Genomic DNA, 27,553 nt, shown 5'->3' with positions numbered 1-27,553 from the left:
CGCGAGAGTGAATTCAAAGTGAAAACAGCCTTTAAATTGGTTTAAAATATAAAAACAAAGAAAAAATAAAATAAAAAACAGAATTATTTGTTATATCTAGATCCGGTACGCTGGGTTATTTTTTGAAAAAAATAACGACCGTTACCTATCCTAACTCGCCCCTTTCAGCTTTTGTCCTTATTCAATGATTTTTACAAACGTAGGAAAAATGTGTAAGTGCGATACTCGGTTATAGGCTGTGCCTAACTCATATTATTTTTTGTAATTTTTGTGTTAGGGTAATTTCATCAAAATGTGAAACACGTTACAGTGTGTCATGTTTGGCCATCTGTTCTCGCAGGTAAAAAAAGGTTTAGTTATAGCGTTTCGTTCCGACGATTTTCAAAGTTACATCGATTTTTTTTCTACAAGTAATTCGGAACGTTAGCAAAAAATAGCTCAAACTTTTAAGTATTCGGAGAAGGTCACATGAAAATGAGACGAAAAGAGTGGGAATATATCATTTCATAATCAGTGGCGAGGAATAAATACATTTTCGATCAAATAAATTGTTTTAATAAAGGGTTAAAAGAAAATAACAAACTGAAAAACTCAAGACAACAGTCAGAGAAATAGGATAAATAATCAAAAGGAATGTACATATTTAAGATGAAAATTAATATGAAAGCAAAAAAAAAAAAAAAAAACAAAGTTTTGAACTGTGCAAAAGCTTATGACATGGTATAAGTATTTCCGCCGGAAGTGGTGGGTTAATCTAGGTTTTATAGTGCTCCAAACTTTCCGCTTCAGTTATGACTAATTGTTTCCGGTATATTGCAATACAAACTTTCAGCATAAAATTGGCTCCGGGATAAGATCTTTTTTGACATGCAGGAAACACCTCTTGTCTGATTTTTTTTATAAATACTGGTAATAAGTGCAAAAATGTACATTGATGTTTTATTTCAATCATTGTTTAGCGTGACGTCGGTTGAGTGACCTCCCCCTGATTTCGCTTTCTCTGCATTTATTGATACGTAGGCGTTTAATTCAAACAAATGCAATTAATGAAATAATAAGTCTCTCTGATTTTTATCAAGACACGATAGAAAAACATAAAACATACTAACACCGCAATGTTCTTAAGATTACGATTAAACCACATGAGTAATTTGGGCGCGATTTCCAGACAAATGTGTGACTCGCAGACACGTGTATAGACCCTTTCTCGTTAAGTGCGGGGAAGTCGATGACCATGTTCAGTATACACGTTCAAAGAGGAAAATTATTTTGCCCTATCCCGCAGAGATATAACTTGCGCATGATCATTGACCCAGAATTTACACGAAAGGTTTTAAACTCTCTTTTTTTCTTTTTTCTTTTGGTGTGAACTAAAATCATCTTTGACGTATACATCTACTAGGAATGATTCAGAAGATGTTCGATTGAAGAGAGGAAGCCATTTTCGTCTTCATGTAACAGTTTTTGAACGAAACAATCTAAAATATGCATCTGTGTTACTGGTGCACTTTCAAATGATACATGCTACATGTATGACGTGTTTTAGGTTAGTGATAAGAAAAAGCTCATGTAAATATATTGATATTATTATGTGTACTTAAGGTATGTGTGTGTGTGATTTTTAAATAATTACTTCAAACAGTGCCCCGCTAAAACTCTGTAATTTTAGACTCGTATTGCTTCTATTTTTTCCCTGTCCGTCAGTTACTCCTCCCCTACCCCCTCAAAATATTATCAACAAATTGTGTTCTTTTAAAATTCAGACAACAATTTACAGTCCCTCTTTGCTTAGAGCTATGGATTTCTATATAGATTTAAAGCGCAAGAACAATAGAGCTGAATCAGTCTTATGAATTAAATGCATACCGTAATTCTTGTCTCCAGGAAAAAAAATCATTCATATTTAATTCTGTCATAATAGATCGCAGAATCTTTTATGAGTGGGCGTTCTAGTCTGTACTGAGCTGTTTGATATACATTGTATAGAGGTACTTTTGTTGGAACATTACGACTTTGTTGTAGAACAAATAGAAATTTTATCTCTTTTTTTCCGAAGATCACGGAAGCGAGCCAACATTACAGATAAAGTTGTCACACATTAAAAGATTATTTATTTATCAGTAACATTCGTCAATATCGATGCGAATAAATATACTAAATAGTATGGTTACATGTAATACGACGGGTGACAGTGAGGAGCCGGAGTTGCTTAAGATTTTTGTTAAAGTTTGATGGTTGTTACAGTTTTTTGACTGAAATAACATGATCATACGAGTAACGGTTCCACAATTATTGTTTACTATAGGATATGTAAGTCTCATTCTAGTTTAATTTCCTTTACCGGAATTTCCGATGTAGAACCTATTGAAAACCGAAGACCGATCTGTATGTTATTGTTTACTTCCGAGTACTCGAAACGCTGTATAAGAATGCAATTCTTCTAGGTTATCTTTTTTATTACTACATTTTTCATGTAGAAATAGTTATTTGTCATTTTTATCGGTATTTTTTACACAGACATATTTTTGCCCTTAACACTGAACTCCACGCTCTCTAAATGACAAATCTCTATGCTTTTGAATAGTAGACTAGGACCCATTCTCGTGAAATCACGGGGTCACATGACGAGACTTACATACCCTATAATCAAATGCAAACGACAAGTTGTCTTAGCTCGGCCACATAACTTGAACAATTGTTTGTGCCGCCTTGGTAACTTTATAATGATTGAAATCACTCCGTGCCTTAAGAATATTCTGAGATTTAAGTGTTTTAGCTTAACAATGGGCGTTAACCCTATCAAACGAATTGATACAAACTTGATTCGGCAGTAACGATGCGTATTAGACATGCCTTTAGGCTTTGGTTACGATGTTCGACAAACAAAGCGGTCGTTCACATTCTGTTGTTGTAAAATCTCTCCATGGGTTTTCCATTTAATATCCCACTTTAATACAATAATGTTACTTTAAATGTAAACGAGTTGTATAGCTTCAGCGAAATAATGCAATTTCCATAAAAGGTCGATCCCCTAAATCGACTTTATATCTAGGTTTACAGGTATCCAATCTTACTCAAATCTTTACATCAAAAATGACAGCCAATTCAAAAGAAATTCTGAGCATAATTGATTTTATTTTCCCGTATCACTTAATCAGGGAACAATCTTCACTTTCTTGAGTCTAGATCATCCATGCGTTTATAATACAAACATTTCTCCTACTGAACAAAAGCATTTTACAGACAGTGCCAAATGTCAGAAACACACTGATAGGGATCAATGTTGGCACCCTAGTACTAATTTTAATTAGGACACTACTTACTAAATTAAGTTTAAAATGTTAACGGCGGATTTCCCAATAAAAGAAATAAACAATAAACCCGGAAGATGCCTACTTGATTGTCATTTTTTAATAAATTCCCAAGTTTATCAAAAGTTAAAGAAAGTTGGGAAATACTTATGTGTACAATATGCGACATCTTATACGAACAGAAAAAAATCTACGGTCTGTAAGAGAAAGACAACTAATGGATTTAATTCATTTATAAAATATAGATAACAAAGCGACACAACAATTACTTTATTGCTTAACGATAAAAAAGAAACATTTTAAAAATGTGTGAAGGACGGACAGTCAAGGATAGTAAATGTTAATTACCCTACCTGATCACTTAGTCCATGTTTCTGTAAAGCAATTATGAAGAAAAGATGTAAATGAGTACAGTATCATGGCTGCGTTTAACTTGTACTGTTACACATGCAACTATGTAACATTTTGGGATAATAACATTCAGTAAAACCAGTTCGGTTGTGACCTTGTAAAGACACGAATACGCACGGAAGCCCCATCTTAGATGTAACACCGTTACATTGAAGAATAACTATAATACATTGCATCATCGGCTGAATTGTAGTTCTTTTACTTAAGGAGGTAGACCCAGGGTAATGGACATAACTCCTGAAATCAGTGATATGTTTGCATCATATTCAGTTTCATCAAAGCCTATCAAGCTTTCATTTGAAATGGAATGAAATAAATCAAGGGTACTTTGATGCTTAGATTAGATTTATGTAAAATGATTTACACAAACGTTCCAATGATTTATGGTATCCCTTACACTAGGTCTACCTCCTTAATAGGCACTTCCAGCAATGTTTCCGAAGAATATGACAAAAAGGGGGAGGAACACCGTCATTGCGGTGTTCTGTTTTCGCGACGCCTGATAGTTGGTGACAATGCGCGTGCTGGATACTTCTTTTTCTTGCACAGGATTATTTAGATGCATAGTATATCAGATCCTTTTCATTTCACCGTTTGTCTTCTTTACCATTTAGCTCCCATTGAGAGTAAAGGTATAACTTACGGTTACTTTGGCTAAATTTCAACTCTGTTTTATCATAACAATATAAATAACAGATATACACGGTGACACTGGCTGAGTTGTAGTTGTGTAACGGCTAACGAACCAAATCCTCTTAACGAAAGGAATTAAAGTACATAGGAAATCCGGATTTCTCTACTGATTATTCTGGTCACTTAATCTTCGCACCATAGACGTCTCTGAAATTGAATTAATGACAGGATATCTTGTTTGAATTCATTTCATTTTGTTATTGTGTTTTTTCCCTTTAGAGATTCAGTGATTCACTGACCATTTTTTATAAGGGGGGGGGGAAATGAAAGATTTTTTTTTATTTCAGCAGCAACCGAAATTAATACTTTTATTTGAGAACAAAAACTGCCTTGTAAAGTAATAGAGAATCATTATTTTTTTTCTCAAAAAGATCCCAGTCCCTCTCTATAATATTATAGAATATTGATGCATTATATTCATAACCATGTCGTATACTGCACACAAATATTGATATTCATGGAAATAATGAAGTTTTGATTTCTTGTTCCAATTTAAAATACTAATTACAAGACACAAATATAATGCCAGTGAAACTACAAAAGTCAAATTTATTATGCCTGCCGCGATGTTGAATTATTTTCGATACAATGCATCACTATATTTCAATTTCATTATAAAAAGTAAAAAAAATACTTGGTTGGCATTTAGGCAGTGCCTTTTATTATTAGCAAAATTTAGGTCGTGTATATTACGAGTTATTAAACCACTACAGTGAAATTTTGCAAACTTAGTCATGTGATTTCTCAATCTCAGATTTCGAAGGACAAAGACAAACGAACAAAAATACCCAAAAACAATGATTAACATACAAGTGTACAACACAAAAAATACGCAACAATGGCTGCTTATAGTGTAAAAAGTCTGGCGGGAAATTTTCCCGTATTTTTCTGTAAAAGAACAATGCCAAATTTTATGTATAAATACAACAGTTACATGTATCTCAAGTGGACAACTTTCATTCTTAGAACAGTTTCTATGATTAATAAATGCATGACATTAATTCAAAGTTCTATCTGGTTTTAAGGCAGTGTTGTACTTAAATGTTTTTTAACAGTAAAGATTCTTGATTAAAATATATCGCAAATGAGATTACACACAGAAAGTTGAAAAAAGACTGTAACAAATGGAAAGCTATCTTTCCACTGAAAATCTCGCCTCCTTGCATGGCACATAGGATACAGTGTAATGTAATCACTTTAATTTTGTTTTGTTTGACAACTGACAATAATTGCATGAGCAATATGTCCTTTAATTCTATCTTCATAATTCATGTAAATTGCTTTATAATGGCCCTATCGAGCGTCATCAAAATATATCGGTAATTGTACTCCGCTTTCTCATGTTTATCAATGAAACCAGAATTATTCAATGAAATCTTCTAAAAGAAGACACAAACTTATGTAAATGTAGCACATACGCCATAATTTGCATTATATTTCCGCATTTGATCAACTCTCCACGTCTTATCACAACGGTTGCGTCATTGATGACGTATTTCGCATAGAATCTATTCTCTCTAATTACTAAATACTCGTCATTGCCACGATAATCGAAGCTTTATCGGTTAAGTAAATACAACTTGAAAGCTTTTCCGGAAAACGTATCTTAATTCCATCTTTCAATAGACTATTTTTTCTTCAAAGTAACTATTTTCGTTCCATTCAGTATTCCGTATTCTTTGTGATGCTGTGAGATAGTTACAGAGGTTAATAATGTTTTGAAATGAGCTTAGTCGACCGTAAATTTTAATGGTGCAGTGCATTCATACAAGTACAGAACATGCATATCGTAATTTTCAATTTATCTTTTAAATCAACACATGTAATTCATTTGATGCTTTATTTTCCAGTATTTAAAGTACTTTTAAAAAATATGCGACATACAAGTATGATCAAATATGTATAACACGAGTTATGCATACATACATGTACATACAGCAATCGAAACAAACGGGCTACATTTTAGTTAGTTCTTAGGCTGTTTTAAAATTGAAGAAAAGAGCGAATTCTGTTTGAACTTCTTTTTTAAATGAGGGGTTGATTTTTACACTGTGCTCTGAAGAAAGTAAGGGGACGGCCATTTGGTTCTATGATTGGGCTGGCAAATTTTGGGGGTCAGAAAATTTATTTTCGGGGCAAGATAATTCATTTCCATTTCTATGTTTGAAATATTTTGACCGAGGTCAGAAAATGTATGTGTAGGCCAGGCTATTTATTTTCAACTTTTTCAGTGTCCGAAATTTTATTAGAAAAAAAACTGCCAGCCCCCTTCAAAATCAAATGGACATCTCCCATAAAAGATGAGAAAAATATGTTTTTTTTCATTGTATTGATAATGCAGCACAAAGGACAATCTAAAAACCTTACAGGGATCAAACGAGGGCCGTGGAACCAACAAAGTATAAAGTTGGTCGAACTTATTTTTTTTCTTTCTTGCGCCTTTATGTATACAAATGGATAGTAAATTAAACACGAAGTTGTTGAATCGTTAATTTACAATTGTATTTGGTTCTGACTATCGTTTACTTGTTTGTATGGGTTTTTGTTTTGTATTTACAATGAAACCTGTCTAAACCAAAATCATCCCTTTGGACGTTAACATATGTTCGATTTAGACAGGTGTTCGGCTTACGAAACTCGAATTACATTACCTTAACTCTACTTCCTTTTCGGATTATTCAGGGTTTGGTTTTGTTATTCATGTGTCATGATTAACTCATTATGATGCCAGACAGAAGGGAATTTGTATATCATAAGTGGATGGATGTCTTAGAATACATTATACAAGTTGTATCACAAATTGTATACATTATGAACAGATAAATTAAAGAGTTATTTCCCTTTATTTTAATGATTTTAGTGCTATCTTTTTCATTCTGTTTCTTCTTTCTAATGCAGAACATTACAAACGAATAATATGATGAAAATTGTTTTGAAACCATGTTTGATCAGGGAAATTCTCTTTTTTCACTTAATTTTGACACAGTTTTTTTTTTTTTTTTTTTTGGTCTCATATCTCGCTTTGTCTAGTAACTCGACGAACAATGTAATAAAAATTCACTAAACTTTCTCTGAGATCTGTGTAAATTGTGTAAATCCATTTTCCCAGAGCGCGTCAATTCAATTTACGAAGAGTCAAAGATCTAAGAAGCAATTACTCTGATTTCTTTCACGAGTAGGAGTTCCTGAATATTTCATTTGAACTGCCACTAGCGCCGTAAAATTTCACGTTGTTAAATGTCACATTTTCTCCTTGGGAAATTGACGAATTATCCGACAATCGTATTACAAGCCTGAACTACAAATTGTAGTATTGTGTGTACAGTATAGGTTCTATGAAATGTCGCAGTTTAGGATACAATCTTTATCATGTTAAAAGTATGGTGACTCAACATGCTTTACAGCAATTAATTTTGGTAGCAAAACAGGGTAGGAAACTCACTCAAATTCTAGCCAGTCCTGAATACAATTTTTCAATATATTTACTATATGGCTATATAGATTTTTGCTCAAATTAGCCAGCCCTGCTTAAAAATAGCCAGTCTCGGGCTACTATTTCTAACTCTGTAGCAAAGACGTTAAACTTCTGAAATCAGTTTAAAAATACAGGGTTTTGTGCACTCAGTCCATGTTGTTTTATTTGCTCTTAAAAATCTTAATATAGTCTTCAATGTTTTGTTTTGTTTTGTATGCTGTTTTTGTTGCTTCGCTGTTACATTTTTCCATTTTTTTTTGGCAATTCGAGTTCCGGATATGACCATTAGTGTGGTTGAATCAAAGGTGTGAGCATAATCTTTTTTTAATAGGGCTACATTGAAATGAATAGGCACAAATATAGGAACATGCCTGGGTGCATACTAATCTCTATTTGTGAATGAGATCCCAGGAATATATTTTTCGTAACTTACATTTTCCTAAGTCAAAGCAATACTCTGGATAAAACCACAGCCTTCACGCAAGGATATGATAGACTTTTGACTTTTATACATTTTGAATGTTCTTCTTGTGTCTTGCTTGACGAGCCATATCGTAGAATTCTCTTATTTTGCGTATTTCCTACCTGCTTGCCTTTTCTTGATTTCGCTTCTTACATTTAAGCGGTTTCGTCGTCGTTTGAACATGACAGTCCAAAACATTGTTTGATAATCAATAATGTTTGACAATGTACATTGTGTCAACCAATTCTGCATTAAAACACAATTACTAATCAATCATAATCATCTAACGAAATGGCTAGATAGTGCGGGATTGAATGGATTCCTGTTTTCTCACAAAGAAAAAATCCATCACTGGAAAAGAAGCCGGCAAACAATCATACAATAGTCTTTGAAAGCTTTCTTTTCATCATAGAATAGTTTTTGAAATCTTTCTTTTCGCCATTCGATTTTTTTCATAGAAATTCAATCAAACATTCCGCGTGTTATCAATATACGATGCCATATTAATACATCCCGTTGTTATAATAGGCACGTTTCATCATTATGTAGATTTCAGTGGGTGGATGTAGCATTCGTTGAATTGATGGTTCTAATTTAGAAGCGAACTTATCTACTAAAATGCGAGGGCGTCTTCTTCAAGTAGAGTTTATTTCATGATGAAAGTAGACAACCAGAAGCTCCAAACAAAGAATTCGCATAATGATCATAGAAAGCGAAGTCATTTGAAAATGTCAAAGTATGCCGAGGTATAATGAACTAATATTATATAAATCTTTTTAATGGAGTCTGTTTTATATGATGCATAAAATTTCGTCTGGCCCTGGATGTTTACGATGCTTCTTAGTATTCCGTAAGTGTTTATAGATAAGGAATGGTTATAAAACTAAGTGAGAAAAATTGGTGGTCACCATGCTTATAGATACCCTTTATTTTACAACGTTTCGGAATTAAAACCTGTACCATTACCCATTGGAGAGTAAATGTAAAATGAAAAAAATATAAGATAAAATACTATAAACTGAACTCTGAACATTCCGAAATCCTGTTTAAACCAGACACGTTAAAAGTCCCATATTATCAGTTTATTTTGAACCTTGGTTAACCGCGCACCTGTCTAAACCAAACTTATTTCAAAATCCGAAAGAGGGTCGGTTTAAACAGGTTTTACAACCTTTTGAACGGTAAATGATTTTTTTTAAAAAGTGCTATTATTCCTAATAACCAGTAAATACAATACAGTGATACCTGCCTACACCAAACCACTTTTTGACTGTAAAATTTGCCCCAATTTGCCTAGTATTTTACACAGGTCCAAAATGCATTTAAGGAGGTAGACCTAGGGTAAGGGACATAACTCTTACAAATCATTCGAACGTTTGTATATTCAGGATTTTACATCAATCTCATGATAGCATCAAAGTAACTTGGATTGATTTTATTCTGTTTCAAATAAAAGTTTGATAGGCTTTGGTGAAGTTGAATAGAAAACAAACATATGTCCCTTGCCCCAGGTCTATATCCTTAAACTGATATAAAATGGCATAAAGAGTAATCAGTGGATTAAGAGTGTTTCCCCTTATTCGGGGTTTGGACAGCGTTTATTTTATCAAAATAATTTGATTATCAATAGATTCTTGTCTTATAGTCTGATCTACGTCGTTAAAGAACTTACAATTTAGGTTTGATGAATCTTGAATTATAAACCAGGAATTAAAAAAAAACAAACGAGAATGACAGGCAGACAGACAGACAAGGGATTCACTTTAATCCATTATTTGTCAAGTGGGGTTTTGAAAATTGCAAGGAAAGCTTAACTGTCCTCGTGTCGTTTTTGTGTAACAATATGAATGACCATTACAGGTCTTATTCAAGAAATAACGGACAAACAATTCATTTTGACCCATTACTTGTCAAGTGGGGGATTGATAAACTACATGTATGGGGGAGTTTTGTAAACTACATGTATAAGGGGAGTTCAACTATTTTTATGCTTTTTATGATATAAATGTATATCATAAATGATTATTCTCAGCCCTATACCAAGAGTTTAACAAACGGACGAAGGATTCATTACGACCCATCGCTTGTGAAATGGAGATCGTAATTGTTTTTATGCTGTTCGTGACATAACTGCATAGTATAAATGACCATCCTCAGCTCTATTCAAAGACTGTAATAAACCTCGATTCCCACCGGAAAAAACGGAAACAAATGTCAATTACAAGACACAGACAGTGATTTATTTTCTAGATCTGTCTAAGGATTATCAAACAGGTTTGCATCGTGTTTCCAAATAAAACGGATCACTATCGGAAACAAAATAGAGGATTAGGTCATGACGTGTGTAAATTTTTGAGGTTTTTAATATTTGTTTATGTTGATGATGTTTATCCTAACGGTTCAGTCGATTTAGATAAACATACAAAAAACTTAAAAAGGTAATTTCTGAGACTTTATCAGAATTTGTATGTAGCTTAACCAATGGTTTCATTTTGGTCGTCGATAAAGTAAACCGTGGTTTCATTTTAGTAGTCGGTAAAGTAGCCTATGATTTCATTTTGGTCGATATGGTAATTTCTGTTTGAGTTTGTTCGTCGGTTTATCATACCATTCTTCCAATTTGTTCTTGAGATACCTTGATTAGATGAATCACATAGTTTGTAGTCGATTTTTGAATTGTGATAAATGATTTATTTTTCTTAAAATTCCGTCAAATTAAATAAAAAAAATGCATTTGCTAATTTCGATTTTTTTTAAAACGAATTAACGTAACAATGTATGAGATTGTTTTTCATGAGAACTAATTTTCACTTTTTTTGGCAAACTACCCCCGAACTCCCACCCCCCAAAACAACAACAAAAAAATAAACAATCAAACAAAAAAAAAACAAAACAAAACAAAACAAACAAGCAAACAAACAAAAACAAACAAAAACAAAAAAAATGAAAAACAAAAACAAAAACAAAAACAAAAACAAACAAAAAATTTTGATAATGTTTGTGTATAAATGCTTTCGACGTATCACTCCGCTAAGCATGCCCACATCCAAGAATAATAAAACGTACGAAATTCCTTAAGGCTAAATGTGGTACAAATTTTTATGTAGACCGATATTTGATTTGATTTTAAAAGGAAAATAAAGTGGACAAGGAATATTCTGAAAACTGTACCTACGTGCATGAAATTAAGGCTTGGTATGTTGAACAATCAATTTTGTCTGAGTGGTGTTTTGTAAGAAGCAATGTATATGTACTTTATAGTGTCGTAGGCACATGCGGTAATCTTTAATCAAATTTGTAACATTAGACACAAAAATTGGCTAATTGATTGATTGGTCCGTTAATGAGATTTGCGATTTTTATCTTTTCTTTCACACTTGGAGATGTTCGCTTTGTGATGAGATTAATGAGGTGCTAGAAAGGAGTCATAAAGTGTACTTCCGAACTGAACTCACTCGATTGGTAACATCACATTTCATAATCGAATCGACAGTTTCATAATCTTACACACTAGTTTATACCTATATGTAAAAAAAAAAACCAAAACCGTGCACACATCAAATTCGGTAATAAAATCTGCAATATCATATTGTTATTTTCCTTTTTAAATCCGCCAATAATGATTGCCACTTTCAGTAATCAAATTTAATAGTTTATAAATTGATAGTTTGGTACACACTGCAATTTGATACGGTACTGTGAAACCAGTTTTACCCGAACCTCTTATGGACTCGGTTTCGATTTAAACAGATGTTGGTTTACCAAAGTTCTAACTATACTAAAGTACCAGTCCATTTGAAATACTGGCAGTGCCTTTGGTAAGGTGATTCATTGTGAAGAAAAACCCACCAAACAAACAATGCTTTTTCGGTCTACATATTCTATACTTTCACATAACAACAATCTTTCCTGCATTCAGATTTGCACTTTTTAGAAAATCATATCCCACTAAAATCAACCAAATCAAGAACAACAACTCTTGCAAAGTGATAATTTCACGTACAATCTTTATAAATTTAATCTCAAAAGCACAACCCTTAAATGAAAAACTAAGTCTGGTTATGTGATATATAACAGTTTCTGAACAAGAAATACAAAGGAAATCGGTGGGTTTTTGACATGCATGAATCACCTCGTGTTTGATATTTATGAAGACTGCTACTTAAATTGATATAATCTAGAAGAGACTTTAAAAAAGTGTATGGTTAATACAGGTTTTCACATTATTAATGGTTCAGTTTAGACAGTTTTCTCATTGTATATCGTTTTATGCTGTCCTGAAGTTCATCGACATACAGTAAAAAGATAAGCATTTACTACTTGTATGAAACGATCACATTTCATCAATACTCAGTGGAAAACATGATAAAAATCCCATAATCAGTGATTTATCATTTCGAGTCGTCGCAGGCTTATCAGATAGTTTTTTTTCTAATACAAGTCCCAGTAGAATTTGTCACCATCAAACGAAACAGAGAATCGATATTTCAGCAGCCAGATTACTAGTTAGCTGTTAGGCAGTAATCGCGAGGGCAGATGTATTTCATTTATTCCTTGTCATGGTGTATCAAGAGTCAATTGCGTGGGCAAATTGTTGGTAAGAAATTCTGGAATTGACGAATACTGAAATAAATTATTTAACCTTTTTTTGACCGCATTTACATTAATCTTAGCTTTCGTTCTTGGGAGTACAGAGTTCTTGAACTTTTTGCTGATGAATTTTATTTTTGTAACTTTTTTGGACATTGAATCCTTTTTCTGACGTCTCTTTGCTTGATAGTTCAAAGTGTTTGTATAAAGGCGTCTCGCTATAAATGATTTTGCTTTCTATTTGATGAACAATTCACTTGTACGTAGGCGTGTTACAGTTGATAATAAATACCGTTGCATCACCTTGTAGTCGACAGCGCAACATTGATCAATAACATTTCTTCACCTATTGGATGACATCGTAATTAATAAATTACGCTTCATCGCCTTTTATGCCGATATCCTAACATTATTAAATTAAATGTCATCGTCTTTTTGCCGGTATCGTAACATTAATAATAAATTTTGCTTCATCGCCCATTAGTCGACATCGCAACCTTAATGAATAACGGTTCCTCGTTTTTTGGGCGACAACGCAACAAAAATAAATGATGTTCGTGGCCGTTAGGCCAAGATTGCAACGCAACCTAGCTTCCATCAAGAATGATTTGCATTTCTTGATCTAAGACTTCTTTGACGGTTCTTGACGAGTAGAGTTGTGTTTACTGACTTGACTTCTTATATGCAACTCGGTGGGTGTTTCAAAGGACGCTTACCCTAACGGTGCACCTAGTCCATACTTTCTGTTTTTTAGTGGATTTCGAGTTGCTCATTTACTTTTGTAACTTTTTATGTATTATTTTAGTTATTTTATATTCTTTCTTTGCTTGTCTGTTTTCCATGTCTGGTTTTTGTCCCTGGTTTGAAATTGCAATGTAAGCTGTCAAGACCGAAACCATTTTGAACTAAAGTTTTTATTCTGTCAAGGCAGGTGTTCGGTGGACAGGTTCAAACTCTTTGGAACGTACACGAATGGATTCTAAAGGTGTCTGATTTACACATATGTCCGGTTTGTCTAAGGTTCGGTGACGGCAAGTTTCATTGAAATTTGTCTAAAGTTTGGTAAAGGCAAGTATTATTGAATGTTTGTCTAAGGGCCGGTGAAGACAAGTTTCATTGACCGTTTGTCTAAGGACTGGTTAAGACAAGTTTCATTTAAGTTTTGCTTAAGGTTTGGTTCAGGCAAGTTTCATGGAAAATTTGCCTAAGATCTGGTTCAGGCAAGTTTCATTGAACTTTTGTTCAAAGTTCGGATAAGACAAATAATTGACATTTACTTAAGCTGCTGTGTAATGATACTAAATGTATATGATTTTGTATTTCGCTTTATATCTACAAGACCGTTCTCGATGTTAATTGAAGAACACTGTTGAATATTTTCTAGTCTGTATTTCACTTTGATAGCAAATATAATTCTCGCAGCCTTCGAACCGATTGTAATGAAAAAGAAAAGCTTTGGCTGACACATTTTCATCTGGTTATGTTGTTATTATGACAATGGTGTATAAGTGGCACTCCACATAAGAATCATGCAAAATGTGATTCATGGTTGGAAAGCCTACATATTTTTATTTTTGATATTTTGTTTAAAATGTCATAGTAAAGAGAAAATAACATGTGGTTTTTCATATAACCCATGTTCATAGGAGATAAAAATTATTTAGAATGCACTGTATATTTTAAAATTAAGGGAGATAACTCTGTAAATAACACTCAAATATAATAGAGTCTATCTGATTTTCAATGTTGTTTATCTCCTAAGAGCAGGCAGATATGAATGAATAATTTCTCATTCCACAATATAGACACTTAACATTATTCATAAATAATTTCAAAAATAAAAATATGTAACCTTTTGGGGGGTATCACATTTTTCAGTTTTTTTGCATGATTTTTACAAAGACTGCTACATAATACCAATAAAACAACTTACTCTCGCAAATTAAATATTAAACAACAAAAGTACAAATGCATCAAAATCTCCAATACAAACATATAATATTACAGCATGTAAAATACAGTGCAATCTGTCAAACGAAAAGCCAAAACTAGTTTTGTGGTCGTTTACTTATTCTGAATAAGAAAAAAAAAGTGAATTCAGTGGGTTTTTGACATGTATGAATCACCTACTGTATGAGTTTCATAATGACTGCTCCTTAAATTGAAAATATTACACCCTGCCCAGTGCAATTGAAATTTAAAACAATGGGAACGAAAGACGCCTTTTGAATAAATCAGGATAAGTAAGTACAGACAAATCAATGAAAAACCGGGATATATAGTAAGCATAACACTATTAATAAATATTAACTGACAAACAATTACAAAAAATAAAGAGTATTTAAAAAAAGTATAACAATTGGCAAAAATAAAAATGTTGTCTATAGAAAAATAACATAAGAAAATTGGCAAAAATAAGATAAAAATATTGTTTATTGCGCGAAGTATCAATATATTTTTTTATCTATTGGGAAATAACCAAATTATTTTAACAAATCAGATTACAGTATTTATTAATGAAAGAATGATGTTAAAACTTTCAGGATGGTCACGCAGTCTTACTTTTTATGAATTTATGGAATTTACTTTTTATGAGCAACTCTGTGGATGTTTCTAGAAAAGCAAAGAACGCTATCCTAACGTGCAACTGGTCCATGCTCCCAGTTTTAATGGAGTCCGAGTTGATCATTTACTTTTGTTACATAGCATGTATTATTTTTTTATTTATGTTCTCTGTTGTGTATATGCCTGTTTTCTAAGACTGATCTTTGTCTCATGATTACGATCTTTTTATTTCCGCTAGACTCTTGGTTCCCTTGATTACTCTTTCCCACAAGGGATGCACTATAATTATTTGAGTAAAACAATGTTGATATTATTATAATGACGGACACATGGATTTCAGAACCTATATACAATTCACAGGCCTTGATTTGAAAAACAATACATATTACCGTTTTATTCAGTTATTGTGATATATCTCAGAAGATCATTTCTCCGTTCCCAAAAGCGATGCACTAGAATTATTTGTTCCATTCTGTTATAATAGATATGGTGATTGTGTGTCGTATAAGATTAGAAGATCGAGATTCTCTAAATAGAGTGTTATTTCACAGGATTGGTGAGTCTAGACAACACTCTAACAAACCAATGCTTATTTGAATAAAGGATGGGAAGATATAAGACGGTCTGCTATTTAATTTCTTTCTCGAAGATTGTCGCGGATAAGTAAAGTCCAGAATAAAATTGTACGGAAAACATATATGTATGCAATTTTGGATGCTGGTGCACAAATTTTAAATAGCATACAGTTTACCTTCAAGTTAGTACAGGAATAGTCATCGGTAAACCTGGATGATACTCCACACATATAATAAACCTGAGCGCTACTGCATGGATATCACAAGGTTTATCTGGACGCTAGCAGACAAATAGCGAAAACAAATATTAACTGACAAACAATTACAAAAACTAAAGAATATTTAAAAAAATATAAAAATTGGCAAAAATTAAAAAATAGACAAATAGCGAAAAGTAAATAAACAATATATGAAAGACAATTGTAGGAATATTGCAATGTAGTCAAGAACGCTACTGCGTTATTAGCATAAAGTTACACATAGACGCTAGTGCGTCAATAGAATTGAGTACACATAGACGCTAGTGCGTCAATAGAATTGAGTACACATGGACGCTAGTTCATAAACAGCATAAATTAGTTTATGAGGCTCTACATTTGTTCAATTTTTTATGATTATATATCATTTTTTTTTCTATTTTCAGGAGTAGTTCAGCAATCATCGTCTTCTCTCTTATCTCCATCGGTAAGTTTATAAAATCAAAACATGTTAAATAATACAACAGTGATGTTCCTAATTTTGCCTGTTCCATTACTGAGATTCACAATTCAAGAAGGTAGACCCCGGCTGAGCGACATAACTTTTGAAATCAATGATATGTTTGCATCATATTCAATTTCACCAAAGCCTTTCAAGCCTTCCATTAAAACAGAATGAAATCAGTCATAATTACTTTGACGCTTCCATTTGATTGATGTAAAAGGGTGAATACAAACGTTCCTATGAGTTTTGTATAAAGTGAATATAAGAGATTAACTAACTAAGGGATTTTTTAACGTCCTGGTCTACCATATCGGGTCTTGCACGGACGGTATATAAGAGATTACATGATTAGATATATTTATGACCTCGAATATCACGTGAACATTTAAGAATCTTTTTATAAATAATCCTCTAAAGATAGACCAAAAGAAGTTTATGTAATAATGTCAATTTTCGTAAGACCCGTGCAGGTCCGGGTGTCAAAAATATAGGCCTGCAGCAGCGCTAAGCTTGTCATAAAAGGCGACTAAATAGTGCTCAGAGCTCTAGTCGGGGGCTAGAGCGCTCTGCCCACAGAGCAACTGGGTTGTGTGCCCCAGGTGGTGGAATGGGGTACCCCTTGCGTGTTACATGCTGGGATTGTCAGGCTATAATACGGAAAACCTGACCGCAAACCATAGTGGTGCACCTTGTTGGGAAAGATGCCAAGTTCCTCGCACGTTAAAAAACCTTACTGTGGTATTTGAAAGGAGTAGGAACCATTGGGTTCCGCCCAAGGAAGCTAACTTGCCCGACCCTACCCACCTCCCCCTATTTCTAGTGGCAATCAAAATTTATCGACTCCATTATCATTGTGTCCCATCCCATTTTTCATTCATCATCATGTCATGTTTATTTTTTCATCCACTTCATGTTCATCGCCTGAATATAGCTGAAATATTGCTGCTCGAGCGTTAAACCCCAACAAACAAAAAAACCTCAAAAAACAAAACAAAACAAAACAATTTTCGTAAGATCCCTAGAGACACTCATTCGAAAGTAACACTTTTACTTATTCCAATTTCTTCAGAATCAATTATTTTATTAATTCTGTGTAAAAAATAAACCATAAAAGAAATTATGTAAATATTTAATTACTCAATAAAGACACTCAGGCGGAAATATATTCATGCACATTTGTTTTACATATTAGTTAGTATTTTAGCGTTACGCAATTTTACTCATTTACAAAAGATGACGTGGGTGTTTGTTTAATGTGCCAAGACCTAATTTTACTTATATTGTTTTTCTCTCCACTTCAGATACAACAACAAGAAAAAGAGCTGGAACGGTTAGCTAATATAGCAGGTAGTAACCTTAATTAAACGGCTTCAGTTGGTGATTAAACACTTTCGAGATAGTAACATTGCTTTTAATTTGCCTGATGTGAATAAATGCGATGGCAATTATAAACAGACGCCTAGAGTGTTCAGTGATTGGTACACATCAGGAGTATAAAAAGGGTCAAACCCAGTATAATGTTGATCAAAAGTGCTCCTGAATAAAGAAACAAAATTGCGTTTATGTTGTTCTTAGAAAATTTTATTTTATGTCTCAATTGAAAAAGTCAAATGATAAACGATTACCAAGACAAGTTAAATGTAAACTATAATAGAGTATAGTTAGGCAATATGATTTACAGCTCTCACAAGAATAAAAACTGGAAATGGCGATTCATGTAAGTTTTAAGGGACATAACTCTTTAACAAATCATTAGATTACGGTTATCTATGTATCCATCTGCACCATGAGAATCCATCAGTGCAACATGCCATAGTTTTGCTTTCCTGTTTTATCTAACCCGGACTTGACGTTTTAATATTAACTCGGCGGGAGTTTCTAGAAAAGTAGATGACTGTTACCCTACCGCAGCACCTAGTTCAAGTTTTTAGTGGCGTCCAGGTTGTTTCTTTGTACGTATTTTTTGGTTATTTCATGTTCTTTGTTGGGTGAGCCTGTTTTCCTGTCTCGACTTTGTCCCTTTGCGTTCCCTTGATTTCCGCTGGAATCTTGGTTCCCTTGATAACTCTGTATAAGTAATCTTACATATGGAAGCTTGACAGGCTTTGACGGAATCGAGTATAATACAAACATATCACTGATTTTAAGAGTTTTGTCCCTTAGCAGAGGATTACCACCTAATAAAATGTCGATTATAAACGATTTTTATATAGTCTTGTTCCATATCGATATAAATATTATATTTAGGGTTCCTGCTAGGATGTATAACAGTAAGAAGCAACAAAGCAGAATTCTGCGATGTGTCTTAAGGAGGTAGACCTGGGGTAAGGGACATAACTTATGAAATCAGTGATATGTTTGTATTATATTCAATTTCACTGAAGCCTCTCAAGGTTTTGTTTGAAGCAGAATAAAATGAATCCAAGTTAATTAGATGCTTAAATTGGATTGATGTAAAATGCTGAACGTTTACTAAAATACAAACGTTTGAATGATTTTTAAGAGTTGTGTCCCTTACAGTAGGTCTACCTCCTTAATTTAAATCATGGAAATGTTATAGACAATGACGTATATAGCTCAAATATTGATAAATTAGTCTGACAGGGGACATAATTTACATCTGCGTATGAACAGATAGTTATTTTTAAATCCGATGTTAGTGTAAATTTGTTAGAAATCGTAACATATTCAAAACAATAGCACTGATGTATTAGTTTCATTAAAACGTAAATACATTGGTAGTTCAACATTCCTTGAATTATAAGGTAGGAATAATTGATATTCTTTTATTATACAGATAGCAGTGTTTTATCGAATATTCCCAGAGTAATAAATGTCGATAATTCACACTGTGGAACCATTCTTCGACACTCGTGATTATATTTTTGTTATCCTATTATTATTTCCCATTGTACTAAACCTACATGTTAAGCTAGATTTTGAATATAAACCAATATCCTACAAGAGGTCATTTTTCCCTAATCAGGTTAACGTTGTCGTGGATCAAAACCATGGTCTTCCAGTCCCAATTACAACCGTTCTGCCACATAGACCATGCGGGGCGATCTTGTCATATAAACTATATTTTGAATGTATCGTATCGGAAGACATATAGCAAGGCTGAAGAAGTTTTAAATATTCAGCGAATGTCACAAATACAACTCTGATGGTATTAACTTTAATATTAGTGTCGACGTCTGAGAAACACTGCGTGGACCAAATAAACTGGAGTTTGGTCGAACACAGTTTAACATTCATTTTATTCTGACGACAATATTTCCAGTGCAATGAATTGAATTATTGGCTTTTCAGACAATTGAGATTCGAACTACCACTGTGAAGTCGTAAAAAAGAATCTGCCGTTGACAGCAGGAGACAAAGCTAATTGTTTACTACTATTGGATTTCCAAGCCATATGACCAAACTGTCCAAATCTTGTCTTATTTTAAAGATACTAGTCACACAGATTCAAGGACAACGGCTTTATTTTTCTAATTCAAAACAAATATTTGTTAAACACATTTATGTCTACAGTTAAAATCAAGCGGCCAATTCTTGTTTGCAATTTAAGAATAAGAGCACCTGTTTGTGCTTAAGTGTAAGTTCTATTTTGGAAGAATCAGGCAAAATAAGGAAAAAAGCCAGAAAAATGCATGTCAAAAACCCAACCTATCTGACAATATAATTTCACTCAAGCATGCTTTCTCCATGTAAACATAAATTCTTTGATCTCTGATTTACTGCCTTTGTTCGGAAATATTTGTTATCAATAGAATGATAGAAAAATGAGGTTTTCGACAGACTTATCTGTTCTTAAAATGTTCATTTCAATTAACCAAAATAATATGGAAATTCTTGATTTTGGGGTGCAAAAAGTCAAATTAAATTTTGAAATTTGTGTTTTTTCGTACTTTGTTCCACTAACCGCATCATTCTTACAAAGACTGACACTTAAATATAATTTTAGTAAATTGTGATGTTTATACCGCAATAATTCGCTACGAGATTTTTATATTCATTTGTTTCCTGATAAAATTTCCAATTAGTTGTTGCCTGAAAATAAAGTATTTCTTATTACTAGAACTGAAATGAAATAAATATTCTATTATGCAGCAATCGTTGGCCAATATGCACTTTCCGACAAAAGTTTTAATGTTGCTCTGTTTATTCAAACTAATTTGCATACAATGTAAACCTAGCAAATTTTGCAGTTTCAGCTTTAAATCTGCTTACGCGCAGTTTTAAATTCGCGATCGTCCATCCAATTGTACTGTAATTTAATTTTGCGTTTGGAATATCGGCGCGAAAGTAGAGAAAATAAGACTGCCGCGAAAATTTCCTGGTGAACAGTATTCTTATTTTCGCAGAAAGTGATATTCGCAGTTGGTGGCTCTCAAACATTGTTGCGAATACTTCAATTTGCGCTAGTTGAAAAGTAATCATTCGTTTAACTTTGTATATGCATATTTACGGGTACCTATTATGGCAAATACATGTACGAACCCATAGTGAAACTAAATTGGTAAATTTACAGCATTCATTCAATCTGAAAGTGACAAAAACTTGATTTATTTATCAAGCAGTACACCTCTTAATTGGTAACAATTCGTATTTACACAATATACCAACCCACATGCTCTACAGAATCATCATTCTATTTTTCTATATAATATTTTAATATTCCTTATTTTTCATATTTTTTATATTTTTGAATTCCTTAACATTCAAACTATTGTTTGTTTTTTACTAAATTGTGTAAAATTGTCTATAAAACCTTTTTAAACTGCTACCCCAATTCTCCCAATTCAAGATCCCTATCCACCATTTATTACCCCAATTCTCCCTATTCAAGATCCCTATCCACCATTTATTACCATTGAATAGCATGATAAGTTTTCCTATATACAGTATCCACGATCAGCTCCTAGATTCTATATTCCTCCTACGCAAGAGGTTATGTAATCTTTAACGGCAATCCTTGAATATTTCTGACGAGAGATAAAAAACTTACAATAATAAATTTCCAGGAGAGAGGAAAACTTAGTCATTAAGTACCAAAAGTTTACAAATGCGCGTCCTTAAATTGATTCTCTCGGGGGAATTTTCTTTTGTTTTGCAAACAAAATTTTGATTTATAGTTAATTTCCTTAAATTGGAAATTACTTCTGCGCTTTGAATACACAAACAGACCTCGTAGGCAAAATTTATGGCAACATTTGCAAATAAAGAAGCGAAGATTTGAGCGGATTTCATTCCTTTTGTTAATGCTCAATATGATTAATAGCGCTATAAAAGTTAGCCATTTTGCCGACTACGTCTTCCAGTAGATTAAAGGTTTCGAGAGTTTATTATGATTGCTTAACATGATAGGCTTGATTGTTTCTGAATGATTCACGAGACCACACTGCCCTTACATTTTATACTCGGGTGGAATCTTAGCACATTATAAAAGTTCACATACATTCGCGGATATTCGATTTCGTAAAATTTCATTTTTGCAAAGTGATCGTTAGTACAAAGTTTAACTATATTTGTTTTCGCAACAACTTTTTTCAAGTCACTGTTTTTGCGCTTTGAACTTTTCTTACCGCAGCTTTGATTTTTGTTAAGTAGCACTCCATCTAAGAATCATGCAAAATGCGATTCATGGTTGGACAGCCTGCATATTTTTATTTTTGATATATGTTTTAAAATGTTATAGTTACCTTAAATTAACATGTGGCCTATCATATGGCACGTGCTTTTAGGAGATAGGAATTATAACAGAATGTATTGTCGAATTCATAATAAGGGAGATAACTCCATAACGGACACTAAAATTCAATAGAACCTATCGGATTTTTCATGTGAATTATCTCCTAAGAGCAGATTGGAATGAATAAATATACATTTCACCATATAGACCTATACAGCAACTTAATAACCAAAATAAGAATTTTTTAGGTGTATCATATTTTATAGATTTTGCGTGGTTTTTATCTGAAGTGCTACTTAAAATTAAAGCGTCCTGGTAATTATAAAACAGTACATTTTAATTATTTTAAATTACAAAAGACATATCCGTAGCAGATATTCAAATTAAACAATATTTAAAATACTGTAGATGCGAATTCAATTTGATGTGTATTTGATTATTGAATACATTTTGTAAAAATATTTTAATTTTTGTGATAGAAAAACGGTTAACGCCATTTTAAGTGTTTATGGATTGAATGTGCTAGTGATGTTAAAAAGTTTATGTATGTACGCAGTTGCTCAAGTCGTGGTTAAATAAATTTTAACATTTCATAACTGAACACTATTTTTTTGACGTTTTTCAGCACAAAGACTCACCCACAGTATTGGCTTACAGAAACAAAAATCATTTCATTACTCAAATTTTAACGGAAAAGAAAACAGTGAAACCAAAACTGAGGAAAAAGGTATGATAACGTATTATATTTACATAAGTACAGAAGAGGTGATTCATAAAAAAAACACCAAACAAATTTATCCGTCTACAGATGCTCTGATTTTACCTAATGGCAGTTTTGTATTTCTGAGAAAAACTTACATTGTTAGCTTACTAAAATCAACAAAATCAAATCGAATCAAAGAACGATTATTCTAGCAACATACCAATTCTGTACACAATCTTTAAAATCTTTATCTCAAAAACTTATGATTGTTAACATTGTTCCTGCATAAGAAACAAAAGTATATTGGATGGATTTTTGACACGCATGAAATACCTCCTGTGTAATTTTGATAAATACTGCTACGCTACTTATATTATCGCTGGTATCATAGATCATTCTGTCTGTTCCTTCTTTCTGAAAGAAACCATTGAAATTATCATACTGACTCAGCCAATTCAATAATTCATGACATGTCCATTTAAGTTTTACTGTTTACAGTATAGCTTAGAGAAAACTGTTGTCTATTACAAGTTTCTCTGGTAAAATTACACAGAAATCCTTCGGCAGATTATGACAAAAGTCAACAGAACAGTTATTTTGTCACATAAAATGCGAAATACTATGTGTTGATATAATATTAAAAAAAACCACACAAAACAAAATAAAATTATACAAAATCAAACATCAATAGTTCCAAACGTAAAATGACACATCTATTTTACCACCACTCAACGAATTTACATTGATTGTCCATTCGAATTTCGTCCCCAGAAATGGATCAATCTCAAATTTGATTGATTGATTATTAGAGTTAAGCGCCCGAGCAGCAATATTTCAGCTATATTCAGGCCATGAACATGAAATTGATGATAAAATGAACATTAAATGATGATAATGATGAAATGAAAAGAGGGATGGGTCACAAGGATAATGAGGTCGACAAATTTTGATTGTCACTAGAAAGGGAGGGTAAGGTCGGGTAATTTAACCTCCTGTAGCAGAGCGCAAAGGTTCCTACTCCTTTCGAATACCACAGCAGGGTTCTTTAACGTGCGAGGAACGTGGCATCTTTCCCAACATGATGCACTACTATGGTTTGCGTCAGGTTTGCCGTATTATGGCTTGACAAACCCAGCATGTAACACGTCAGCGGTACCCCATTCCACCACCTGGGGCACACATCCCAATTGCTCTGTGGACAGAGCGCCTAGCCCCCGGCTAGGTTTCTGAGCACTATTTAGTCGCCTTTTACGACAAGCTTTACGCTGCTGCTTGCCTATATTTTTGACATTCGGACCTGCACGGGGCCTCAAATTTGATGTTCAGCTTTACATAAATGTAGATGGGGTATACGTTGTTAGTGATTTTGGGTGCTGTTTGATATCTCCGTGTACGAATGGGGTATAATAAGCACAACAACGCGTTCAACTTCATGTGACTTCTCCTTTTTCATATTGCATTAATCTTAAATTTTCAGAAGCACATTTGCAGGTATGATCTTTTTATCTTGCATCTCAATGAAATGTAACTGTTTTTTTTATTTGTAGTTATAAATCCAGACACAGGAGATCTTGTAAGCGACATTAAACAGGAAACGAAACAAGATGACGAAACACCGGTTACAAAAACAAAAATACAGATACCTTCAGAAAATGTAGATAAAACATTTGTAGAGAAACCCGATACACTCAACAAAGTACCTCTTAAAGTAAGTTTTTACCTATGCAAAGATTACGTATATTGCTGAGTGAAAAAAGGAAATAAACGCCATTCATGAAATGTATCTTTCCGACCATAACCCTACCCAAGGTTATCTCGTTGTAATTTGTTTAATTGTAAAGCATGGAAAGTATAGACACATACTTACTGAAAGTCACAATGCACATTACATACCCAAAATTAAAAAAAATATGTTTTCTTGCAAAGTATCAAATATTTGTTTTAAATCAAAAAAGTTATTTTATCCTACCGGTGCACCTGGTTCATACTCTTAGATTATAGTAGTATCCGGGTTGCTCATTTTCGATTATTTCTTTGCAAGCATTATTTGTTTATTTCAAGCTCTTCGTTGTCTTGTGTGTAACTATTGTCCTTGTGTTGTCTTTGTCTTCAGTATATATTCTTTTGACTATCGCTCTGTTCTAGGTTCCATTGATTACTTTTTCTAAAACTTACCTTTAAACACATCTAAACCCCGTTTTGCTTTATGCTATTTGTTCATACTTTATCTCATCTCGTTGACTTTTTCATCTTGCACGGTTTCAGTTTCTTTAATTTCCGTCATCTAGAATTTTTTGATGGGTTTTACGTTTACAAATAAATGTCATTTCTTATATGTTCATTTTGGGATTTCCTCCAGTTCGACTGGAAGACTTGCCCAGGAAAGGATGATTAAATTATACAATGCAATTACTGCCAAATTGAATTTCTTCCCGTATTATTTCCGTCAGTTTGGATTTTGTCGTCAGCCGAGAGCTTCTTCATGTACTTGATACCATAAATATCATTTCCTGTTCTTTGAATGCTTCAACTTGCTAGAATAAGTCTCGAATTTAAACCTTTTGCAGGATTTATTGTTTTTTTTTCTAATTGGAAAAAACATATTAGTTGTCTACAGTGCAGAGCAGTAATGTTGTTAATTAGACAGTCCTAGAGATTAGTTAAGAACAGTTTTAAAAGTCAAATGAAATTTGTTAATTGAAAAGGAGGAATCAAGGGAACCAAGGTTATAGTGGTAATCAAAAGAATGTAATCCAGGGACAAAGACCAGACATGGAAAACAGACATACACAACAAAGAACATAAAGTAACTAAAATCATACATACAAAGTAACAAAAGTAAATGAGCAACTCGGACTCCACTTAAAACTGGGAGCATGGACCAGGTGCACCGGTAGGGTAAGCATCCTCTGCTTTTCTAGAAACACCCGCCGAGTTGCTCATAAAAAGTCAAGTCCGGGATAGACAAACGAGGAAAGGAAAACTATGACCCGTTGAATAAATCAGTTTTCATGGTGCTGATGGATACACTATAACGATCCACGAGTTCATGATGACGACCATAAAGCTTCTGTAGTGATGACTTCAATCTTGTAGCAACATAACCCTGTTCCAGAAGCCTATTTGTTACAGTTCTAGCGTTATATAAATGTATAAATGCGTTACACGTTCAACTCTATTTCAACAGATTCGTCATAACACTTTTACATGTCTATCTTATATAGGTAGAAAAAAAAATGTTTACATTTCAAACATATATCCACAAAGTTGTAGTACTTAGTTGACTTTCACTTGTATATGTAAATATGACTTCGATATTTACATTTGTTTGGTTTGTTCGATTCAACAACTTAAAGATTTCGCTCATTTTATTTGTTCAACAATGACATCTATCTACAAATGCTTTAATGCGTACAACTGTCTACAGTAAACCCATTCTAAAGACATTTCATTTAAATGTGTTTTGACCCTTGAACCTATCTAATCGTAAGTTAAGTCCAAAAAAGGCTCGGTTTCTGCAGTTTTCCCCTATACAAGTATATTGCTTCTCCTATTATAATAAATAACAAAATAAAAAAAATACCTTTAAACCTTTATACAAGTAATTTGTACAGCCTAAATGAAAAAGTAAAACAAACCTTGATTCGAACAATAAACAAAAATCCAAATATAACGACTTGACGGTTGAAATAGACACACATTACATTTGACATGCGCAACAAAGAACATAAAGGAAATATTAGTATTAACTTAATATTTTCAATATACGGAACTGGAAACTTTTTTTTATATTTCTTATTCAACATTTTTTTCTAAATTAATTACTTATGACACAAAACTATACAAATGATTAGTGTAAAGAAATATTGAATTGCAACCTTCAAAACCCTTAACTGATAATATAACAGGAAAACATGACAAAACATTTGGCCGTTGTATGCATTGTAAATTATGATGAAACTAATTCTCTACAGCAAATACTGCATGGAAATACAGATTTATTTGTTAACAATTACAAACGCTATCTGAGCATGACTTAGAGAAAATCGAACACCATTTTGATTTATACATTAGACAATAATGGCGGAAATAGGTTCCAAATGAACGTGGGTGTGTTTGATTTAAACATCAGTGTATACGTCATTCCTTTTATTAAAGATCTTCAATGTGCTTAAAATAACCACATTAACGGCGTTAACACAAACTGAAAATAAAATTGTTTCCCATCGTTAAACAACCATTCTTTGTCATGTCTCAACTTAACACAGCGGTTTCCCGCTAAGGCCAAATGTTTTATTGGAATCAGCACTACAAAAAAAGATTATTTTCAAACGAATAAATGGATTTACCGTCGGAAGTCACACGATGTA

General features: G+C 33.1%; 1 protein-coding gene across 1 annotated transcript in view; it reads left to right on the top strand.

Moving 5' to 3' along the window:
* Positions 1-27,553, top strand: part of LOC148596856 (uncharacterized) — a 44,360-nt gene that overhangs the window by 3,153 nt on the left and 13,654 nt on the right. Inside the window, exons 2-5 of the mRNA XM_088563585.1 lie at positions 16,727-16,767; positions 18,087-18,132; positions 23,106-23,207; positions 24,731-24,891. Of these exons, the coding sequence (XP_088419711.1) occupies positions 16,727-16,767; positions 18,087-18,132; positions 23,106-23,207; positions 24,731-24,891 (350 nt within the window). The remainder of the gene's footprint in view (positions 1-16,726; positions 16,768-18,086; positions 18,133-23,105; positions 23,208-24,730; positions 24,892-27,553) is intronic.

The sequence above is a fragment of the Perna viridis genome, chromosome 15 (assembly GCF_037379345.1).
Source record: "Perna viridis isolate PV_CMFRI_1.1 ecotype Kerala chromosome 15, ASM3737934v1, whole genome shotgun sequence".
Lineage (NCBI taxonomy): Eukaryota > Metazoa > Mollusca > Bivalvia > Mytilida > Mytilidae > Perna > Perna viridis.
This window is presented reverse-complemented; position numbering and strand designations above follow the sequence as displayed.